This window comes from Trachypithecus francoisi, unplaced genomic scaffold (assembly GCF_009764315.1).
Source record: "Trachypithecus francoisi isolate TF-2019V2 unplaced genomic scaffold, Tfra_2.0 Lachesis_group1, whole genome shotgun sequence".
Taxonomy (NCBI): domain Eukaryota; kingdom Metazoa; phylum Chordata; class Mammalia; order Primates; family Cercopithecidae; genus Trachypithecus; species Trachypithecus francoisi.
The window spans coordinates 71,282,938-71,301,949 of NW_022681454.1; the positions used below are offsets into that span (position 1 = coordinate 71,282,938).

The window sequence follows — 19,012 nt, forward strand, 5'->3', positions numbered from 1 at the left end:
TCTTTAAAAGTCATATCATTTGATTGATTCAAGCTAAAATTCCTCTAAAGTTGTTATTGTTCAATTATGTACCTATTTAATGACTCCTAAAATTCCGTGCAAGAATTACTGCAAGCTTTTCTCAGATACTTTAAACTTTACTTCTCTTATGTGATACAATGAACTTTATTGACTCTTTGTCTATATTACCTTTAATATGCTTCATTATTATTACGTTTTCTTTTCTTTTTTTTTTTTTTTTTGAGGCGGAGTCTCGCTTTGTCGCCCGGACTGGAGTGCAGTGGCCGGATCTCAGCTCACTGCAAGCTCCACCTCCCGGGTTTACGCCATTCTCCTGCCTCAGCCTCCCAAGTAGCTGGGACTACAGGCACCCGCCACCTCGCCCGGCTAGTTTTTGTATTTTTAGTAGAGACGGGGTTTCACCATGCTAGCCAGGATGGTCTCGATCTCCTGACCTCGTGATCCGCCCGTCTCGGCCTCCCAAAGTGCTGAGATTACAGGCTTGAGCCACCGCGCCCGGCCATTATTACGTTTTCTTATAAATTTTTTTTTCTACATTTTTTCTATGAAAAAGTCTCATCTTAAAAATGAATATTGCCATGGAAACACACACACACACACACACACACACACACACACACACACAGGACTATGTATAAATAAAAAATAATAATAATGTTTCTTCCACATATCAATATTAAGAATAAAACATTCATAAATAGTAAATACATTACTATAAACACTAAAGTTTATGGTCATAAATCCAAAATGGAAATGGATATTACTAAACTGTATAACAAACAGAACCTAACATTGTTTGTTCAGTGAATTCCAATATTAATATTAAATCCTAAGTCTGAAGCTTCCCTCACACTAATGAAATAGGGATCTTTTATCAAGGATCATAAAATATTGTTAAGCACAAGGATTTTCTCTAATACAGGAAATTAAAAAAGTATTTTACTTAGGAGCCTCATTCTAAAATGCAAGCAGTATTACAAACTAGTTACACCATAAAGTTTCATAAAGTGTTTGGGAAAATAAAAGTTTGTAGTGATTCAGCTGTTTTAAGAAAAAGAACAAAAAGTCTTTAAAATAAATAAGTAAAGGACTAAGAAAAAGGGCTCGGGCCCTTAAAGCACTTTCTTTCACCACATACCATTAATGTACTGATGAAAATTATGAGTTAAAAATACTATAGAAGATTAAATGGCTCATGAAAATATAAATGAAAAACAGTTATGGAGAGAAATACAGCTAGGTCCTTAAGAACAAGTATCAGAAACAGACCCACATCTAGTCTTTGCCATTCTCTAGCAAGTCTACATTTCACATGGGACATTTCACTTTATCTACTGACCTTCAGTTCTCTCTTCAGAAAAATGGTGATACTCACACATAACAGGGAGGATCTTGTAAAAATCAAATAACTTATGCATGTAAACACTATCCATGTAGAAAACGGCATGTGGTTAAGTGTCAATAAACAATAACTATTTTAAATAAGTAAATCTTTTCACCATTAGAGAGTCATGAATTTTATGCTTAAGAAAAGAAAAAAATAGCTGAGTGTTAAATAAATCAGGATTTATTAATAGATCCGGGAGGGTCTACAAGGTGAGATCCAGGAGAAGTACCTACCTTTTTGTTAAGTAATCAGACTGTATTCTAAACCGAATGATATGGTTTGTATGTATGTCCCCTCCAAATCTCATGTTGAAATGTGACCTCCAGTGTTGGAGGTGGGCTATGCAGGACATGTTTGTGTCATGAGGGCAGATCCCTCATAAATGGCTTGATGGCCTCCCCATGGTAATGAGTTCATGTGAGAACTGGTTATTAAACCGGGTCTGGGAGCTCCCTTTCTTGCCATATGATATACCTGCTCCCCCTTCACCTTATACCATGAGTAAAATCTCCCCGAGGCCTCACCAGAAGGAGATGCTGGTGCTCTATTTGAACAGCCTGCAGAATTGTGAGCCAAATAAACCTCTTTTCTTTCTAAATTACCCAGTCTGAGGTATTCCTTTATAGCAACAAAAAACAGACTAAGAAACACACCCATGTTCTCTGATCTCTGGTTGTTTTTCTCCAAACCAATCTGCCTTTCAAATGAGTCACTATAGTTTATTTTATGATTTACACTTTCTTTTAGGTTATTTTCTTTTCAAATCACGTTAAGTTTATTAAATGAATTCCAATTCTACATCATACTTTTAACTGAAACATATTCCAGATAATTTAAACAGACACGATAGGAGTACAATGTGTAAATTAAACCAGTATATAAACTGGCAAGTGGGTATACCTGAGTGTATAATTCTTATTTAATGAAATTATTAGATACATATTTTGATACAATATTTCTAAGGTACTCAGTAAACTTTCAGGATGATCAGAATTCTCTAAATATAGGATATTAAGGAACCAAATTGTCCATCTCCGAAAATTTATTAGAGAAAGGAAATCTGTGGTAAACCATAATCCCTTTATGCAAAAGTGTATGAGCAAGTTCTTATTTATATTAAAGTGATTTAAGTAGATGATATTTCAGAATGAGTTTGGCAGAGGATTTTGAAGTGGCTATCCTCAAAGACATTTTAAAGGAATACAGAAAATTGAAGAGACAGCTGTGAAATTCTTTAATTAAAAAATTATGACAAAATCTACAATCTGAAATTTTACTTCACCTTTTGTTTCAAAATATGAACATAAAAATATGAATGTAAGTTTCCTAAAACTGTCTTTAAAAGCAAGGTTCACCTTATTGCATTTTTAAATAAAATGCCTTTGTAGAAAAGGAGTCTTTATATTTCACAAAGATCTTATTGTGCAACCCAAGTATAATTGTCCCAATTCCAAGATGGTTAACAAATTTTATTTCCTTAAAATATCACTAGTGAATAATAATGGTCAGTAGGGGCTTTATCAAATAGAAGGGCCTATAGAGATACCAATATAAGAAGTGTAAGCTAAATGAGATATTAATAAATCTTGTACTCTGAGGCTTTTTCATAACAATGATCAGCTTATAAAACTTCACAAGATAAACTTTCTCTAATCGTTCATTCTATAAATGAAGCTGAATGAAATTTTCTCTCAATTGTTTTCACTACTATTTTAAAATTTCAATTCTTCTCTTATTGGTCAAATTTCTATTACTGAAGTATGTAAACTTCCAGCTCACGAGTAATGTCCTGCTTCTTTAATAAGTGTGAATGAGGCAAGCCTAGAACTATCTTCACAAAAGTAAACTTGCTGATCCCCAGATACTTTGCTTCTTATGAAACATCAAAGGAAGTTGAAACCTAGGATTTGTTTATGATATCAGGTGTTTTTTTATCTCTGGGATAAGCTGAACATCTATTATGAAAATACATAATTTCTGAGTGATTTTCACTAAGAATCTCATAAATAATTAACGAGTTAGATAATTTTTTTTTGAGATGCTGTCAGAAAATGTTTCATTTTAGATTTTTTGATTCTTCATTATTCCTGAAGAAAAGATATGTTGTTGGCATATACCATATCTGATAAAAACATTGCAAAGACATAATTCTTGAAGCTGTAAAACATATAGTCTGAAGAGTACGTTAGTTCTTTTAATCTTTATTTTTTTCTTTCTGGTCTACTCCTTCCGGATGAATATATTTCTAATTCTCAAAATGTTGACAGCAGATGAAGCTTAGATATAATTCTTCTATCAAATTCAAAATGTATAAATTGCTATACATTATATATATATAATTGTATTGTTCATTTTCACTTCTTATCTGCTTGGACCTGGATAATTGGTATAACACTCCCCCAACCTTTTTCTAAATGTTTTATATTCTTGCATCAATTAAGAAAAGTGTGTTATAATAGGTATTCATATACAGAAATAATCACAAGTAAATGTTGTAGGATAGGGTAGGCAATATCTAAATCTTCTGATGGCGGGGAGGGTCTATGATTCTCAAAAATTAATATTAGCCCATTTTTTCATTTAATTTATGTGATTTATGTTTTCATAGAGAATATTTGTCAATGCATGCAAAACACAGTTTAATATCTTTTCTCTTTCCAAGAAAAGTATAGGAATATACATACTGTAAGGGACACATTCATACTGCACTTCAAGGTATTTATAGGTTCCTGGACACGGGTCTGGAAAAACATCAGGACCTGCCACCACTGCACACTGGGTTCTGTTATTGCATCTGAAGTCAAAAGAAAGGAAAAGAAGTGGTAAGCTTATGCAAAGTTAAATTATTATCAACATCAACACTAATTTTATTTTAGTGCCTATTATACAGATTTGAATAAGGTTTTGCTTAATTTGGGGCTTTAGGCCTATTAAGAAAATATCTGTAGTACACTTTTTAGAAACTAGACATTAAAATCAATCTATTCAGCTTGCTCATATTAACTAATTTAAAATTTGGTTGAATACACAGCGTAATTTCTAGTTAGAAGTTAAATATTGCTGAAGCAACACTAACTGGTCCACAGGATATTGCCAATGTGAACACAAGTAGGAAAGACTATTTGATAGGAAAGACTCACTCCAGTACAAAAAAAAAAAAAAAAAGATTTTAGAAAATGTAACCACAGAGTGTATTAGGCAGTTGTAAAATAAATTCACTGACTATGATGACATTCATTTTAAATGTATGAAAAGTGGTATTGAAAAGCTTTATCTGAGCCTAACAAATTAGTAAAAAGTTAATATTTAAATATTAAAATGAATATTTGAATTTATTTTGTATAAATTAATATAATATTACTACTTATTAAAACCATTTTAGGAATTAACTGTCATGTCCTTTTGTTCAGCCAAATAATGATACGATCCTCATGGATTACTTATCACAAAGGCCAATATCTTATACTATAAAATAATGACTTTAAATTTATAAAAAGAGTAATGATATACCACTACTAAAACATAAATATAAGATGGAACTGGAGGTTATCATATTAGGTGAAATAAGACAGGTACAGAAAGACAAACTTTGCATGTTCTTATTTATGGGAGCCATTAAACCCATGAAGCTATAGGGTAGAAAGATGGTTACCAGAAGATGGGAGGGGAATAAGGGGTAGGGAGGGGAGGAAGTGAGGATGGTTCCTGGGTACATGAATTGTTAGCATGAATGAATAAAACCTAGTATCTGACAGCACAATTGGGTGACTACAGTCAAACATAATTTAATTGTACATTTAAAAATAACTAAAAGATCATAAACGGATTGTTTGTAGCACAGACGATAAATGCTTGAGGTGATGAATATCCCATTTACCCTGATGAGATTATTACACAATACATGCCTTTTTCAAAATATTTCATTTTTCTGTAACTATACACATCTACCATGTCCCCACAAAAATAAATAAATAAATAAGTAAATCAATCAATCAATCAATCAATCTTTCTAAACCACAGAAAAAGAGAAAAAAAATATGAATACAAACTTGGGCACTTTTGTGGCAATTAGGCTAAACAAATCTGAATTGATTAATTCATGGGGAAAAACAAATATGTTGAAATTAATTATAATTCTGAAAAAGATACCCATATTCACAGTGGACTAATTACTGTGAATTTCACTCAGAAACGTTCTAAATTCAAAAATCTATCCTTAAGTATTTTTCTATAAAAAAACTAATGGTTTTTCCTACCCATAATATTGGCACTAAGTCTATAACATGTGATACTCTAATTATTCCCCGTGTTTTATGTTCTTGTTTATTCATTTCAGAAATATAACCTCAAGGCTAGATTTTTCTGTTAATTCCTTACGGATATGTTCTGTTCTCTGATGTGACCTCAGAATACTTGCAAGGATACTGGCAACATAAAAAGCAACTAGAGCAGAACTCACTTTGATTTAGTGTAAAAATATGTTGTGTTTACCGGAGGCTACCATTGTCAGGCTTAAGGAGGATTTTATTTAGTCCCTAAATTAAATGTGATTCATTAATGAATTTCTTAAGCTGAAAAATATATTATGTGTTATCAGTGAAAGATGAATAAAAGCTAATGCTCCATACTCATCAGGCAATTTAGCATAACAGCTAATACTGAGGGATAACAAGTTGTAAGGTTTTTCTGTGTCAGAGGCTGATGATCAGACAAATGTAAAATAACATTAAGGTAAATGTGGCTCTCCTGACACATGCACCCACAAATATGTTATCTTGATGTTTTGGTGTACTTACACCTTCTTAAAATAGCAGATCTTTCATATTAAAAAGAAATTATTTGAATAAGCTCTTCAAGTCAAGTGACATGTTTTTAGCAATTAAAACAATACAATTTTCACATCACACCTTGAATATACAACCTCATAAATCCATCTAAGGTTTTTAATACAATAGGCAGGGATATGAACTCATAAAGTTATTTTTGTATTTGTTATAGAAAAATTAGCAATTAACAGGAACACATTCAACATAGACATAATGGAAAAGTGGCACTATAAAATTTAATATAATGTAAATATTCTGTAAACGTAATATTAATTCTGATGTGTGAATATTTATACATATCTCCTTTTCTTCCTATCTTGGTCTACAGTCACTTTATTCCCTATTATTAACCTTTTTAATTACCTCACCTCTAATTTAAAAAATGTATTTAAAAGCAATATCTACTCTTGTAATTTTCAGATATAAATAGGCAACTGTAAATCTTTTATTTAAATAATCAATGTACGATATAAATAGATCAGCTTACTACTCATTTCTGACCAGAGCATAATAGTTAAAATTTATAATTATGGAAGTGTATGTTGCACAGAAAGTTGTGCTGAATCAATAGGGATTTCAAATGGTTATGTTTATATAGATTAGATGAGAAAACATAACCTGGAGTCTATACATATCTATCTATCTGTCTATCTATCTACCTAAAAGTACATTGACCAATTTATATATTATATATTATCAAGTTGTAAATTACTAGTTATTTATCTATATGTAAGAAAATTATAAAAGCAACTATCTCTTGTAAATAACAGTTACCATTGTGAGATCCAAATAGCTTATTTAATATTAACTGAAGATGAGTCAAGAAAGCCTTCTAATTAATGAGATGGTGTCTGTTCGGTGGTATATAAAACAAAAAATGTTATGCCTATATTTATAGTCATTATCATCATTGTTCTATATAAAACAGCAGTAATTTATAACATTCACCTTTCAAAATAATTTATGATTCTATTACTATGTTTATATCAAAAGTTCATTATAAATTATGATTATTAAAAATAAAATGGAAAAAGGTAGATTCAATCTCTGGAATACTATTTTTCTATAGGATACATTATAATATTGATTGTTTAAAGATTAGCTATATTTTGAAAACAGGAGTTTAAAGGTTCTGTCCTTTACTTTGCTTTTGTTTTTTAAATGACTTAGCTACTGTGAGTTAAAATGAAATTAAATATAATTAAAGATTTGTAAACAATTTAGTCCACAAAGATTCTTTCAAAATTTATAAAAGTAAATTCATTCTAAAATACTATAGATGAAAAAAGTGAGATAAAGTGATCTAATGTTCTCAAATGCTTTAGTTTCATTGTTTATTTTTAATGTAAACATAAATTAAAAACACGCTTTTCGGTATCCCTATTACCTGGTGTTTATATATATATACACACACAATGTAAAATGATTACCACAATAAAGTTAATTAACATATCCATCATCTCACAGTTATCTTTTACTGTGTTGTGTGGTGAGAAAATTTAAGATCTACTCTAACAGCAAATTTCAAGTATATAATACAGTATTATTAACTGTGGTTACCCGGCTGTACATTAGATTACCAGAATTTACTCATCCTGCGTTACTGAAACTTTGCACCCTTTGATCAACATCTCCCCATTTCTCCTATCTCCCTAGCTTCTGGCGACTAACATTCTACTTCCTGCTTCTAGAAGTTCTGACTTTCTTAGATTCCGCATATAAGAGGGATCAAATAGCATTTGTCTTTTGATGTCTCACTTATTTCACCTAACGTAATGTCCTCCAGGTTCATACATGCTATCACAAATGACAGTTTCCTTCATTTTTAAGGCTGAATAATATTCTGTTATATATTATATATAAATATATTTTTATTTACTTTTTATCCATACATCTGCTGACTGGCAGTTAGGTCAATTCCATATATCTTGTTTATTGTGAATAATACTGGAAGGAATATAAGACTACAGATATCTCTTTAAGATATTGATTCATTTCTTTTACATATCTATACCCAGAAGTAAGACTACTGGAATACATGGTAGTTCTATTTTTAATTTTCTGAAGTACCTACATACTGTTTTCCATAACAGCTATACCAATTTACATTTCCATCAGTAGTATACAAGGATTGTCTTTCCTCTACATTGTCATCAACACTTTTGTCTTTTTGAACATAACCATTCTAACAAGATATGCAGTGATATCTCATTGTGGTTTTAATTCACATTTCCCTGACGATTAGTGAAGTTGAGCACCTTTAAACTTACCTGTTGGCCATTTGTCTTCCTTCAAGAAATATTTATCATGTTTCATCACTGATAGACTGAGTCCACTTTTAAATTAGGTTATTTGTTTTCTTGCTACAGAGGTGTTTAAATTCCTGGTATACATTGGATATCAACCCCTAAATAAATGTGTAGACCAATGGTACAGAATAGATGGCCCAGAAATTAATCCACACATTTATGGTCAATTAATTTTCAACAAATGTGCCAAGAATACACAATGAGGAAAGGATTGACTGTTCAATAAAGGAGGCTAGGGAAACTGGATATCTACATGAAGAAGAATGAAACTGGATCTCTATCTTACATGACATACAAAAGCCAAGTAGAAATGGATTAAAGATTTACATGTAAAACCTAAAACTATAAAACTATTAGAAGAAAACATAGGTAAAAACCTTCTTGAAATTGATCTGGGTAATTTTGGGGAGAATATGACCCCAGAAGCACAGGTCAGAAAGCAAAAATAAACAAATTGGTGTGCATCTAACTACAAACCTTCTGTACAGCAAATAAAACAATTAACTAAGTGAGGACCCAAGCTACAGAATGGGAGAAAATACTTTTAAACCTATTTGTCACTTCTTTCTGAGATGAATAATGCTACCCTCAATTTTACAGAAAATAGAATTGGAATGAAGACGTTAAATGGCTTTTCAGACTGTCAGTAATCAAATAATAGTCATTGGAGTCCAGAACAGTGGTCTGAAAATCATGATACTGCTGTCTTGTGGGAGAATGAGTCATACATTTCATGGTCACTCTGGGACCCTGATTTAATTCACCCTGACCTGATAGGTTCTCAAGAGTACTATGATGATCTGATGAAATAAAGACCATCTGTGAAATATCTGAGTGCCCCAGAATTCATTCAGTCATGATGTAGATTAGGCATTACATAACCAGGCCCTCACAATTCAAATTGGCATACAGAAATTAGAAAGATAAATTTCAGAGCCTAGTAATGGTATGATGTATATTTATTTATATATAGATTTTCCCACAATAAAAAATACAAGCAATTTTAATTTAACCCACATATAAACCTCCAATTTACATGTAACTGTCACCTATTGATCATGTTTAATACATTTTAGTTAATATGTTGAGTTCTATTAGTTATTAGCACTAATTCTAAAGCAATATTGTTTAATTCAAGAATGTCACATGACTGCCATAAAAGATACACATCTTCCCAAATCACAGGACTAGTAATAGGAAAGAGAATCATTTACTGTTAATTTGTCCATTTCAACGTGGTTCATTGCAGTGTAGAAAAAAATTAGCTAAGTGTGAAAATGAAAGTCATTTCTGGGTAAACTTTTCCTCTATTTGCCACAACATACAGCACCATATAGCAAAAATGATATTGCTGGATTTACATGCATATTGACTATTCAAATAATTAGCCTATTTTTCCTGCTAATTTCAATAAAATTGAGAGAGGAGGCAGGTAGGGGCTGTTTAGGCAGATAAAGAGGGAGGGTCTCAGAAGAGGGACAATGCCTGCAAGAACACACCTGTAACACCCCTGTTATGCAGCTAGCAGGAGGGAATGTGGTTAAGAACTTCCGGTTATACCAAGATGCTTCCTCAGAAAGGACTTTCTAGCTGCCTTTGTAGGCACAGACAAGGACCAAGGACATCCTACAATGACCCTGAACTCCTTATAATTCTATGAGCATTGTGACTTTAGTCCGTCTGTGGGTTTCATTTAGGCACTTATAGGTAATCAAGATGGAGTTACTATGGCCAACCCCACCCAAGAACAGACACAACACCCCTGGGGGGAACTTTACCAGTCCCTTTAAGGCAGAACCCACAGAAGACTCTTTTTCTGACACATAAAAGACCTAGAACTCAGTCCTATTTTTTGCAACCATCTTTGGGTCCCCTCTTGCTGCTGAGAGCTTTTCTGTCACTTAATAAATCCCACTCTGCCTTACTCACTCTCTGGTGTTTACATGCCTTACTGTTCTTGGTCATTGGACAATAATTTGGACCTTGCTAAACTAAGGTGTAAGGAGACTTCAACAAAATGATGCTTCTTTCACTTCCATTATACAGACAAAAATTAGCAGCCCATTATCTCATGTTTGATTATAACATATGTGTACATGAAGCATATAAAAATAAGCCTTAAACATACCTATATTTTTAAAAATTCTCACATAATAGACATATAAAGATGATATTAGTTGATTGCACAGCACTATAGATCTAACACAGTATCATTAATTTTTTTTTTTTTTTTTTGAGATGAAGTCTTGCTCTGTCGTCAAGTTGGAGTGCAGTGGCACAATCTTGGCTCTCCACAACCTCCAACTCTTGGGTTCAAGACATTCTCTTGTCTCAGCCTCCTGAGTAGCTGGAACTCAAGGCATGCAACACCACACCTGGCTAATTTTTGTATTTTTAGTAGAGATGGGGTTTCACCATGTTGGCCAGGATGGTCTCGATCTCTTGGCCATGTGATCCACCCACCTCAGCCTCCTAGAGTGCTGTGATTACAGGCGTGAGCCACCACACACAGCCTAAAATAATTTAAGTAAATATTGTAGTGTTTACATACTGGGAATATAATTCACAGGGGTTCTAGGTTAATAAACCCTTCAATCATGAATGCTTATCACATTCTAAAGTCAGTGTATATAAACAAACTATTCCTCAGAATGCTAAGGAACTTTTTAAATGAACTTTCAGCCATGTATAAAACTCCAAAGAAAAGCACTGACTTTTTAAAGACAGGATAGGATAATGTTTTAAAAAAGAGTGCCTTGTGCCTTTTTGTTAGCAACATTAATCATATGAATTTATAAATTTATATTAGCACTTATTAAATAACATTGATACAAGCACTTATTAAATGACATTTATACAAAAGCATGTGTTATGCAGAAACACACATCCACTTAGTATACCCAAGAAGTTCATAGCATCTAACATATGATGAATCAGTGCATGATTCATATAGGAAGATGGAATTATTATCCAATAGAAAAATATTTTACAGATATCTTATAATTTAAAAAGCTATATCATATTCTATTAATGTGTAAAATCTCAAAATAGTTTAGGTTATCACAGTAACTATAGGTTTTTAGTTCTCAGGATGGAATGAGGCAATAGAAGAAAACATAAATAAATGCATGAATATCAGTATTTTGTTTAATGTCAATCAAATGGACAATTCTCTGTTTTCCTCCTCAAGACAGTAATTTCCTTATTTTGTACTGCCTGTCATCCTGAGACATGCTTATATGACATCCTAATCATGTTTATATGACATTCATTCTGAACTTAGAAGACCAAAAAAGATGAGACAACTATCTAATGGTAGAAAACAAATATGTAGGTCATAAAGGAATCAACTAGATTTCAAATAAAAAGAGAACTAAATGGCTATGAAATAAAAATATTAATCATGATTAAAACTAAAAGAAATCCTCCCATGTATATACTATAGCATTTATTAAAAAGTTTAATGATGTCATCCACTTACAATTTAAGGGACAATTTAAGAAGAGTTACAAAAGTAATAAGACTCCTAATCTAGCTTAAAAAAATTTTTTTTTGAGACAGGGTCTCATTCCATTGTCCAGGCTGGAGTGCAGTGGTATGACCTTAACTCACTGTATCTTCAATCTCTGCAGCTCAAGTTACCCTCTTACTTCAGCCTCCTGAATAACTGGGACCACAGGTACACATAACCATGCCCACCTAACTGTATTTACTTTTTGTAGAGATGTGTTACCCAGGCTGATCTCAAACTCCTGGGCTCAAGCGATCCTCCCATCTCAGCCTCTCAAGAGTGTTGCAATTACAGGCATGAGCCACTGTGCCAGGCCTCCATTTCTGTTTTTTTTTTTTTTTTTTCCGAAAAAAAATGTTTCTAAACCATAAACTAAAAGTACTATAGGATCTTTCTTTTTTTTTTTTTTTTTGAGGCGGAGTCTCGCTCTGTCGCCCGGACTGGAGTGCAGTGGCCGGATCTCAGCTCACTGCAAGCTCCGCCTCCCGGGTTTACGCCATTCTCCTGCCTCAGCCTCCCAAGTAGCTGGGACTACAGGCGCCCGCCACCTCGCCCGGCTAGTTTTTGTATTTTTAGTAGAGACGGGGTTTCACTGTGTTAGCCAGGATGGTCTCGATCTCCTGACCTCGTGATCCGCCCGTCTCGGCCTCCCAAAGTGCTGGGATTACAGGCTTGAGCCACCGCGCCCGGCCACTATAGGATCTTTCAGAGGACATTATGGCAATGTATGTACATGAAGATCTGTGATTCATAAAGTGATTCTCTAGCTCCGATTCTTTCATTTCCTATATTCTTTTATATGTTACTTCACTAGCTTTCTTTTACCTTAAAGAAATATAATTTGAGGGGGCGTGCCCAAGATGGCTGAATAGGAACAGCTCCAGCCTCCAGCTCCCAGCATGAGTGACACAGAAGACGGGTGATTTCTGCATTTTCAACTGAGGTACCAGGTTCATCTCACTGGGGCATGTCAGACAGTTGGCACTGGTCCATGGGTGCAGCCCGACCAGCAAGAGCTGCAGCAGGGTGAGTCATCGCCTCACCTGGGAAGCGCAAGGGGGAAGGGAATTCTTTTTCCTAGCCAAAGGAAATTGAGACACACAACACCTGGAAAATTGGGTGACTCCCACCCTAATACTGAGCTTTACCAAGGGTCCTAGCAAACGGCACAACAGGAGATTGTATCCCACACCTGGCCCAGAGGGTCTCACGCCCACGGAGCCTCCCTCATTGCTAGCACAGCAGTCTGAGATCTAACTGCAAGGCGGCAGCGAGGTTGGGGGAGGGGCGCCAGCCATTGCTGAGGCTTAAGTAGGTAAACAAAGCCACTGGGAAGCTCGAATTGGGTGGAGCCCACCACAGCTCAAGGAAGCTGGCCTGCCTCTGTAGACTCCTCCACTGGGGACAGGGCATAGCTAAACAAATAGCAATAGAAACCTCGGCAGAGGTAAATGCCTCTGTCTGACAGCTTTGAAGAGAGCAGTGGATCTCCCAGGATGGAGGTTGAGATCTGAGAATGGACAGACTGCCTGCTCAAGTGAGTCCCTGATCCCTGAGTAGCCTAACTGGGAGACATCCTCCACTAGGTGCAGACCGACACCCCACACCTCACATGGTGGAGTAGACCACTGAGACAAAGCTTCCAGAGCAAGAATCAGACAGCAACACTCGCTGTTCAGCAATATTCTCTCTTCTGCAGCCTCTGTTGCTGATACCCAGGCAAACAGGATCTGGAGGGACCTCAAGCAAACTCCAACAGACCTACAGCTGAGGGTCCTGATTGTTAGAAGGAAAACTAACAAACAGAAAAGACACCCACACCAAAACCGCATCAGTACGTCACCATCATCAAAGACCAAAGGCAGATAAAACCACAAAGATGGGGAAAAAGCAGTGCAGAAAAGCCGGAAATTAAAAAAAAACAGAGTGCATCTCCCCCTCCAAAGGAATGCAGCTAATCACCAGCAATGGAACAAAGGTGGACAGAGAATGACTTTGATGAGTTGAGAGAAGAAGTCTTCAGTCAATCAAACTTCTTAGAGCTAAAAGAGGAACTACAAACCCAGCTCAAAGAAACTAAAAACCTTGAAAAAAGAATGGATGAATGGATAACTAGAATAATCAATGCAGAGAAGACCTTAAAAGAACTGAGAGAGATGAAAACCATAACATGAGAAATACATGACAAATGCACAAGCTTCAGTAACCAACTCAATCAACTGGAAGAAAGGGTATCAGCGACTGAAGATCAAATGAATGAAGTGAAGCGAGAAGAGAAGGGTAGACAAAAAAGAGTAAAAAGAAATGAGCAAAGCCTCCAAGAAATATGGGTTTACGTGAAAAGACCAAATCTACGTCTGATTGGTGAGCCTGAAAGTGATGGGGAAAATGAAACCAAGTTGGAAAACACTCTGCAGGATATTATCCAGGAGAACTTCTCCACCTAGTAAGGCAGGCCAACATCAAAATTCAGGAAATACAGAGAATGCCAAAAAGATACTCCTCGAGAAGAGCAACTCCAAGACACATAATTTTCAGATTCACCAAAGTTGAAATGAAGGAAAAAAATGTTAAGGGCAGCCAGAGAGAAAGGTTGGGTTATACGCAAAGGGAAGCCCATCAGACTAACAGCAGATCTCTCGGCAGAAACTCTACAAGCAGGCCGGGCGCGGTGGCTCAAGCCTGTAATCCCAGCACTTTGGGAGGCCGAGACGGGCGGATCACGAGGTCAGGAGATCGAGACCATCCTGGCTAATACGGCGAAACCCCGTCTCTACTAAAAAATACAAAAAAAAAACTAGCTGGGCGACGAGGCAGGTGCCTGTAGTCCCAGCTACTCGGGAGGCTGAGACAGGAGAATGGCGTGAACTCGGGAGGCGGAGCTTGCAGTGAGCTGAGAGCCGGCCACTGCACTCCAGCCTGGGCGGCAGAGCAAGACTCCGTCTCAAAAAAAAAAAAAAAAAAAAAAAAAAAAAGGAACTCTACAAGCCAGGAGAGAGTGGGGGCCATACTCAACATTCTTAAAGAAAAGAATTTTCAACCCAGAATTTCGTATTCAGCCAAACTAAGTTTCATAAGTGAAGGAGAAAGAAAATACTTTACAGACAAGCAAATGCTTAGAGAAATTGTCACCACCAGGCCTTCCCTACAAGAGATCCTGAAGGAAGCAATAAACATGGAAAGGAACAACAGGTACCAGCCATTGCAGAAACATGACAAAATGTAAAGTTCATCGATGCTAGGAAGAAACCATCAACTAGCAAGCAATATAACCAGCTAATATCATAATGAAAGGATCAAGTTCACACATAACAATATTAACCTTAAATGTAAATGGACTAAATGGTCCAATTAAAAGATACAGACTGGCAAATTGGATAAAGAGTCAAGACCCATCAGTTTGCTGTATTCAGGAGACCCATCTCACATGCAGAGACATACATAGGCTCAAAATAAAGGCATGGTGGAAGATCTACCAAGCAAATGGAGAACAAAAAAAAGCAGGGGTTGCAATCCTAGTCTCTGATAAAATAGACTTTAAACCATCAAAGATCAAAGAAGGCCATTACATAATGGTAAAGGGATCAATTCAATAGGAAGAGCTAACTATCCTAAATACATATGCACCCAATACAGGAGCACCCAGATTCATAAAACAGGTCCTTAGAGACTTACAAAGAGACTTAGACTCCCATACAATAATAATGGGAGATTTTAACACCCCACTGTCAATATAAGACAGATCAACGAGACAGAAAGTTAACAAGGATAGCCAGGAATTGAACTCATCTCTGCACCAAGTGGACCTAATAGACATCTACCAAACTCTCCACTCCAAAGCAACAGAATATACATTATTCTCAGCACCACATTGCACTTATTCCAAAATTGATCAGCACTCGTCAGCAAATGTAAAAGAACAGAAATTATAACAAACTGTCTCTCAGACAACAGTGCAATCAAACTGGATCTCAGGATTAAGAAACTCACGCGAAACCGCTCAACTACATGGAAACTGAACAGGCTGCTCCTGAATGACTACTGGGTACATAACGAAATGAAGGCACAAATAAAGATGTTCTTTGAAAACAATGAGAACAATGATACAACATACCAGAATTTCTGGGACACATTTAAAGCAGTGTGTAGAGGGAAATTTATAGCACTAAATGCCCACAAGAGAAAGCAGGAAAGATCTAAAATTGACTGACACCCTAACATCGCAATTAAAAGAACTAGAGAGGCAAGAGCAAACACATTCAAAAGCTAGCAGAAGGCAAGAAATAACTAAGATCAGAGCAGAACTCAAGGAGATAGAGACACAAAAAACCCTCCAAAAAATCAATGAATCCAGGAGCTGGTTTTTTGAAAAGATCAACAAAATTGATAGACTGCTAGCAAGACTAATAAAGAAGAAAAGAGAGAAGAATCAAATAGATGCAATAAAAAATCATAAAGGGGATATCACCACCGACCCCACAGAAATACAAACTACCATCAGAGAATACTATAAACACCTCTACACAAATAAACTAGAAAACCTAGAAGAAATGGATAATTTCCTGGACACTTACACTCTCCTAAGACTAAACCAGGAAGAAGGTGAATCTCTGAATAGACTAAGAGCAGGCTCTGAAATTGAGGCAATAATTAATAGCCTACCCACCAAAAAAAGTCCAGGACCAGATGGATTCACAGCTGAATTCTACCAGAGGTACAAGGAGGAGCTGGTACCATTCCTTCTGAAACTATTCCAATCAATAGAAAAAGAGAGAATCCTCCCTAACTCATTTTACGAGGCCAACATCATCCTGATACCAAAGCCTGGCAGAGATACAACAAAAAAAGAGAATTTTAGACCAATATCCCTGATGAACATCGATGCAAAAATCCTCAATAAAATACTGGCAAACCGAATCCAGCAGCACATCAAAAAGCTTATCCACCATGATCAAGTGGGCTTCATCGCTGGGATGCAAGGCTGGGTCAACATACGCAAATCAATAAATGTAATCCAGCATATAAACAGAACCAAAGTCAAAAACCACAGGATTATCTCAATAGATGCAGAAAAGGCCTTTGACAAAATCCAACAGCCCTTCATGCTAAAATCTCTCAATAAATTCGGTATTGATGGAACATATCTCAAAGTAATTAAGAGCTATTTATGACAAACCCACAGCCAATATCATACTGAATGGGCAAAAACTGGAAGCATTTCCTTTGAAAACTGGCAGAAGTCAGGGATGCCCTCTCTCACCACTCCTATTCAACATAGTGTTGGAAGTTCTGGCTAGGGCAATCAGGCAAGAGAAAGAAATAAAGGATATTCAGTTAGGAAAAGAAGAAGTCAAATTGTCCTTGTTTGCAGATGACATGATTGTATATTTAGAACACCCCATTATCTCAGCCCAAAATCTCCTTAAGCTGATAAGCAACTTCAGCAAAGTCTCAGGATACAAAATCAATGTGCAAAAATCACAAGCATTCTTATACACCAGTAACACACAAACAGAGAGCCAAATCAGGAATGAACTTCCATTCACAATTGCTTCAAAGAGAAGAAAATACCTAGGAATCCAACTTACAGGGGACGTAAAGGACCTCTTCAAGGAGAACTACAAACCACTGCTCAGTGAAATAAAGAGGACACAAACAAATGGAAGAACATACCATGCTCATGGATAGGAAGAATCAATATTGTGAAAATGGCCATACTGCCCAAGGTAATTTATAGATTCAATGCCATCCCCATTAAGCTACCAATGAGTTTCTTCACAGAATTGGAAAAAACTGCTTTAAAGTTCATATGGAACCAAAAAAGAGCCCTCACTGCCAAGACAATCCTAAGTCAAAAGAACAAAGCTGGAGGCATCACGCTACCTGACTTCAAACTATACTACAAGGCTACAGTAACCAAAACAGCATGGTACTGGTACCAAAACAGAGATATAGACCAATGGAACAGAATAGAGCCCTCAGAAATAATACTACCCATCTATAGCCATGTGATCTTCGACAAACCTGGGAAAAACAAGTAATGGGCAAAGGATTCCCTATTTAATAAATGGTGCTGGGAAAACTGGCTAGCTGTAAGTAGAAAGCTGAAACTGGATCCTTTCCTTACTCTTTATACGAAAATTAACTCAAGATGGATTAGAGACTTAAATGTGAGACCTAAAACCATAAAAACCCTAGAAGAAAATCTAGGTAATACCATTCAGGACATAGGCATGGGCAAGGACTTCATGTCTAAAACACCAAAAGCAACGGCAACAAAAGCCAAAACTGACAAATGGGATATAATTAAACTAAAATGTTTCTGCACAGCAAAAGAAACTACCATCAGAGGGAAGAGGAAACCTACAGAATGGGAGAAAATTTTTGCAATCTACTCATCTGACAAATGGTTAATATCCAGAAACTATAAAGAATTCAATCAAATTTACGAGACAAAAACAAACAACTGCATCACAAAGTGGGCAAAGGATATGAACAGACAGTTTTCAAAAAAAGACATTCATACATCCAACAGACACATGAAAAAATGCTCATCATCACTCACCATCTGAGAAATGCAAATCAAAACCACAATGAGATACTTCCCACACCAGTTAGGATGGGAATCATTAAAAAATCAGGAAACAACAGGTTCTGGAGAGGATGTGGAGAAATAGGAGCACTTTTACACTGTTGGTGGGACTGTAAACTAGTTCAACCATTGTGGAAAACAGTGTGGCGATTCCTCAAGGATCTAGAACTAGAAATACCATTTGATCCAGCCATCCCATTACTGAGGATATACCCAAAGGATTATAAGTCATGCTGCTATAAAGACACATGCACACAATGTTTATTGTGGCACTATACACAATAGCAAAGACTTGGAATCAACCCAAATGTCCATCTGTGACAGACTGGATGAAGAAAATGTGGCACATATACACCATGGAATACT

At 35.8% G+C, this 19,012-nt stretch overlaps 1 protein-coding gene across 3 annotated transcripts in view; it reads right to left on the minus strand.

The window, feature by feature from the left end:
• ADGRL3 (adhesion G protein-coupled receptor L3) overlaps positions 1-19,012 on the minus strand; it is an 888,015-nt gene that overhangs the window by 389,933 nt on the left and 479,070 nt on the right. For all 3 annotated transcript variants that reach the window (XM_033214560.1, XM_033214561.1, XM_033214562.1), the window contains one exon: positions 4,093-4,202. In XM_033214560.1, the coding sequence (XP_033070451.1) occupies positions 4,093-4,202 (110 nt within the window). The remainder of the gene's footprint in view (positions 1-4,092; positions 4,203-19,012) is intronic.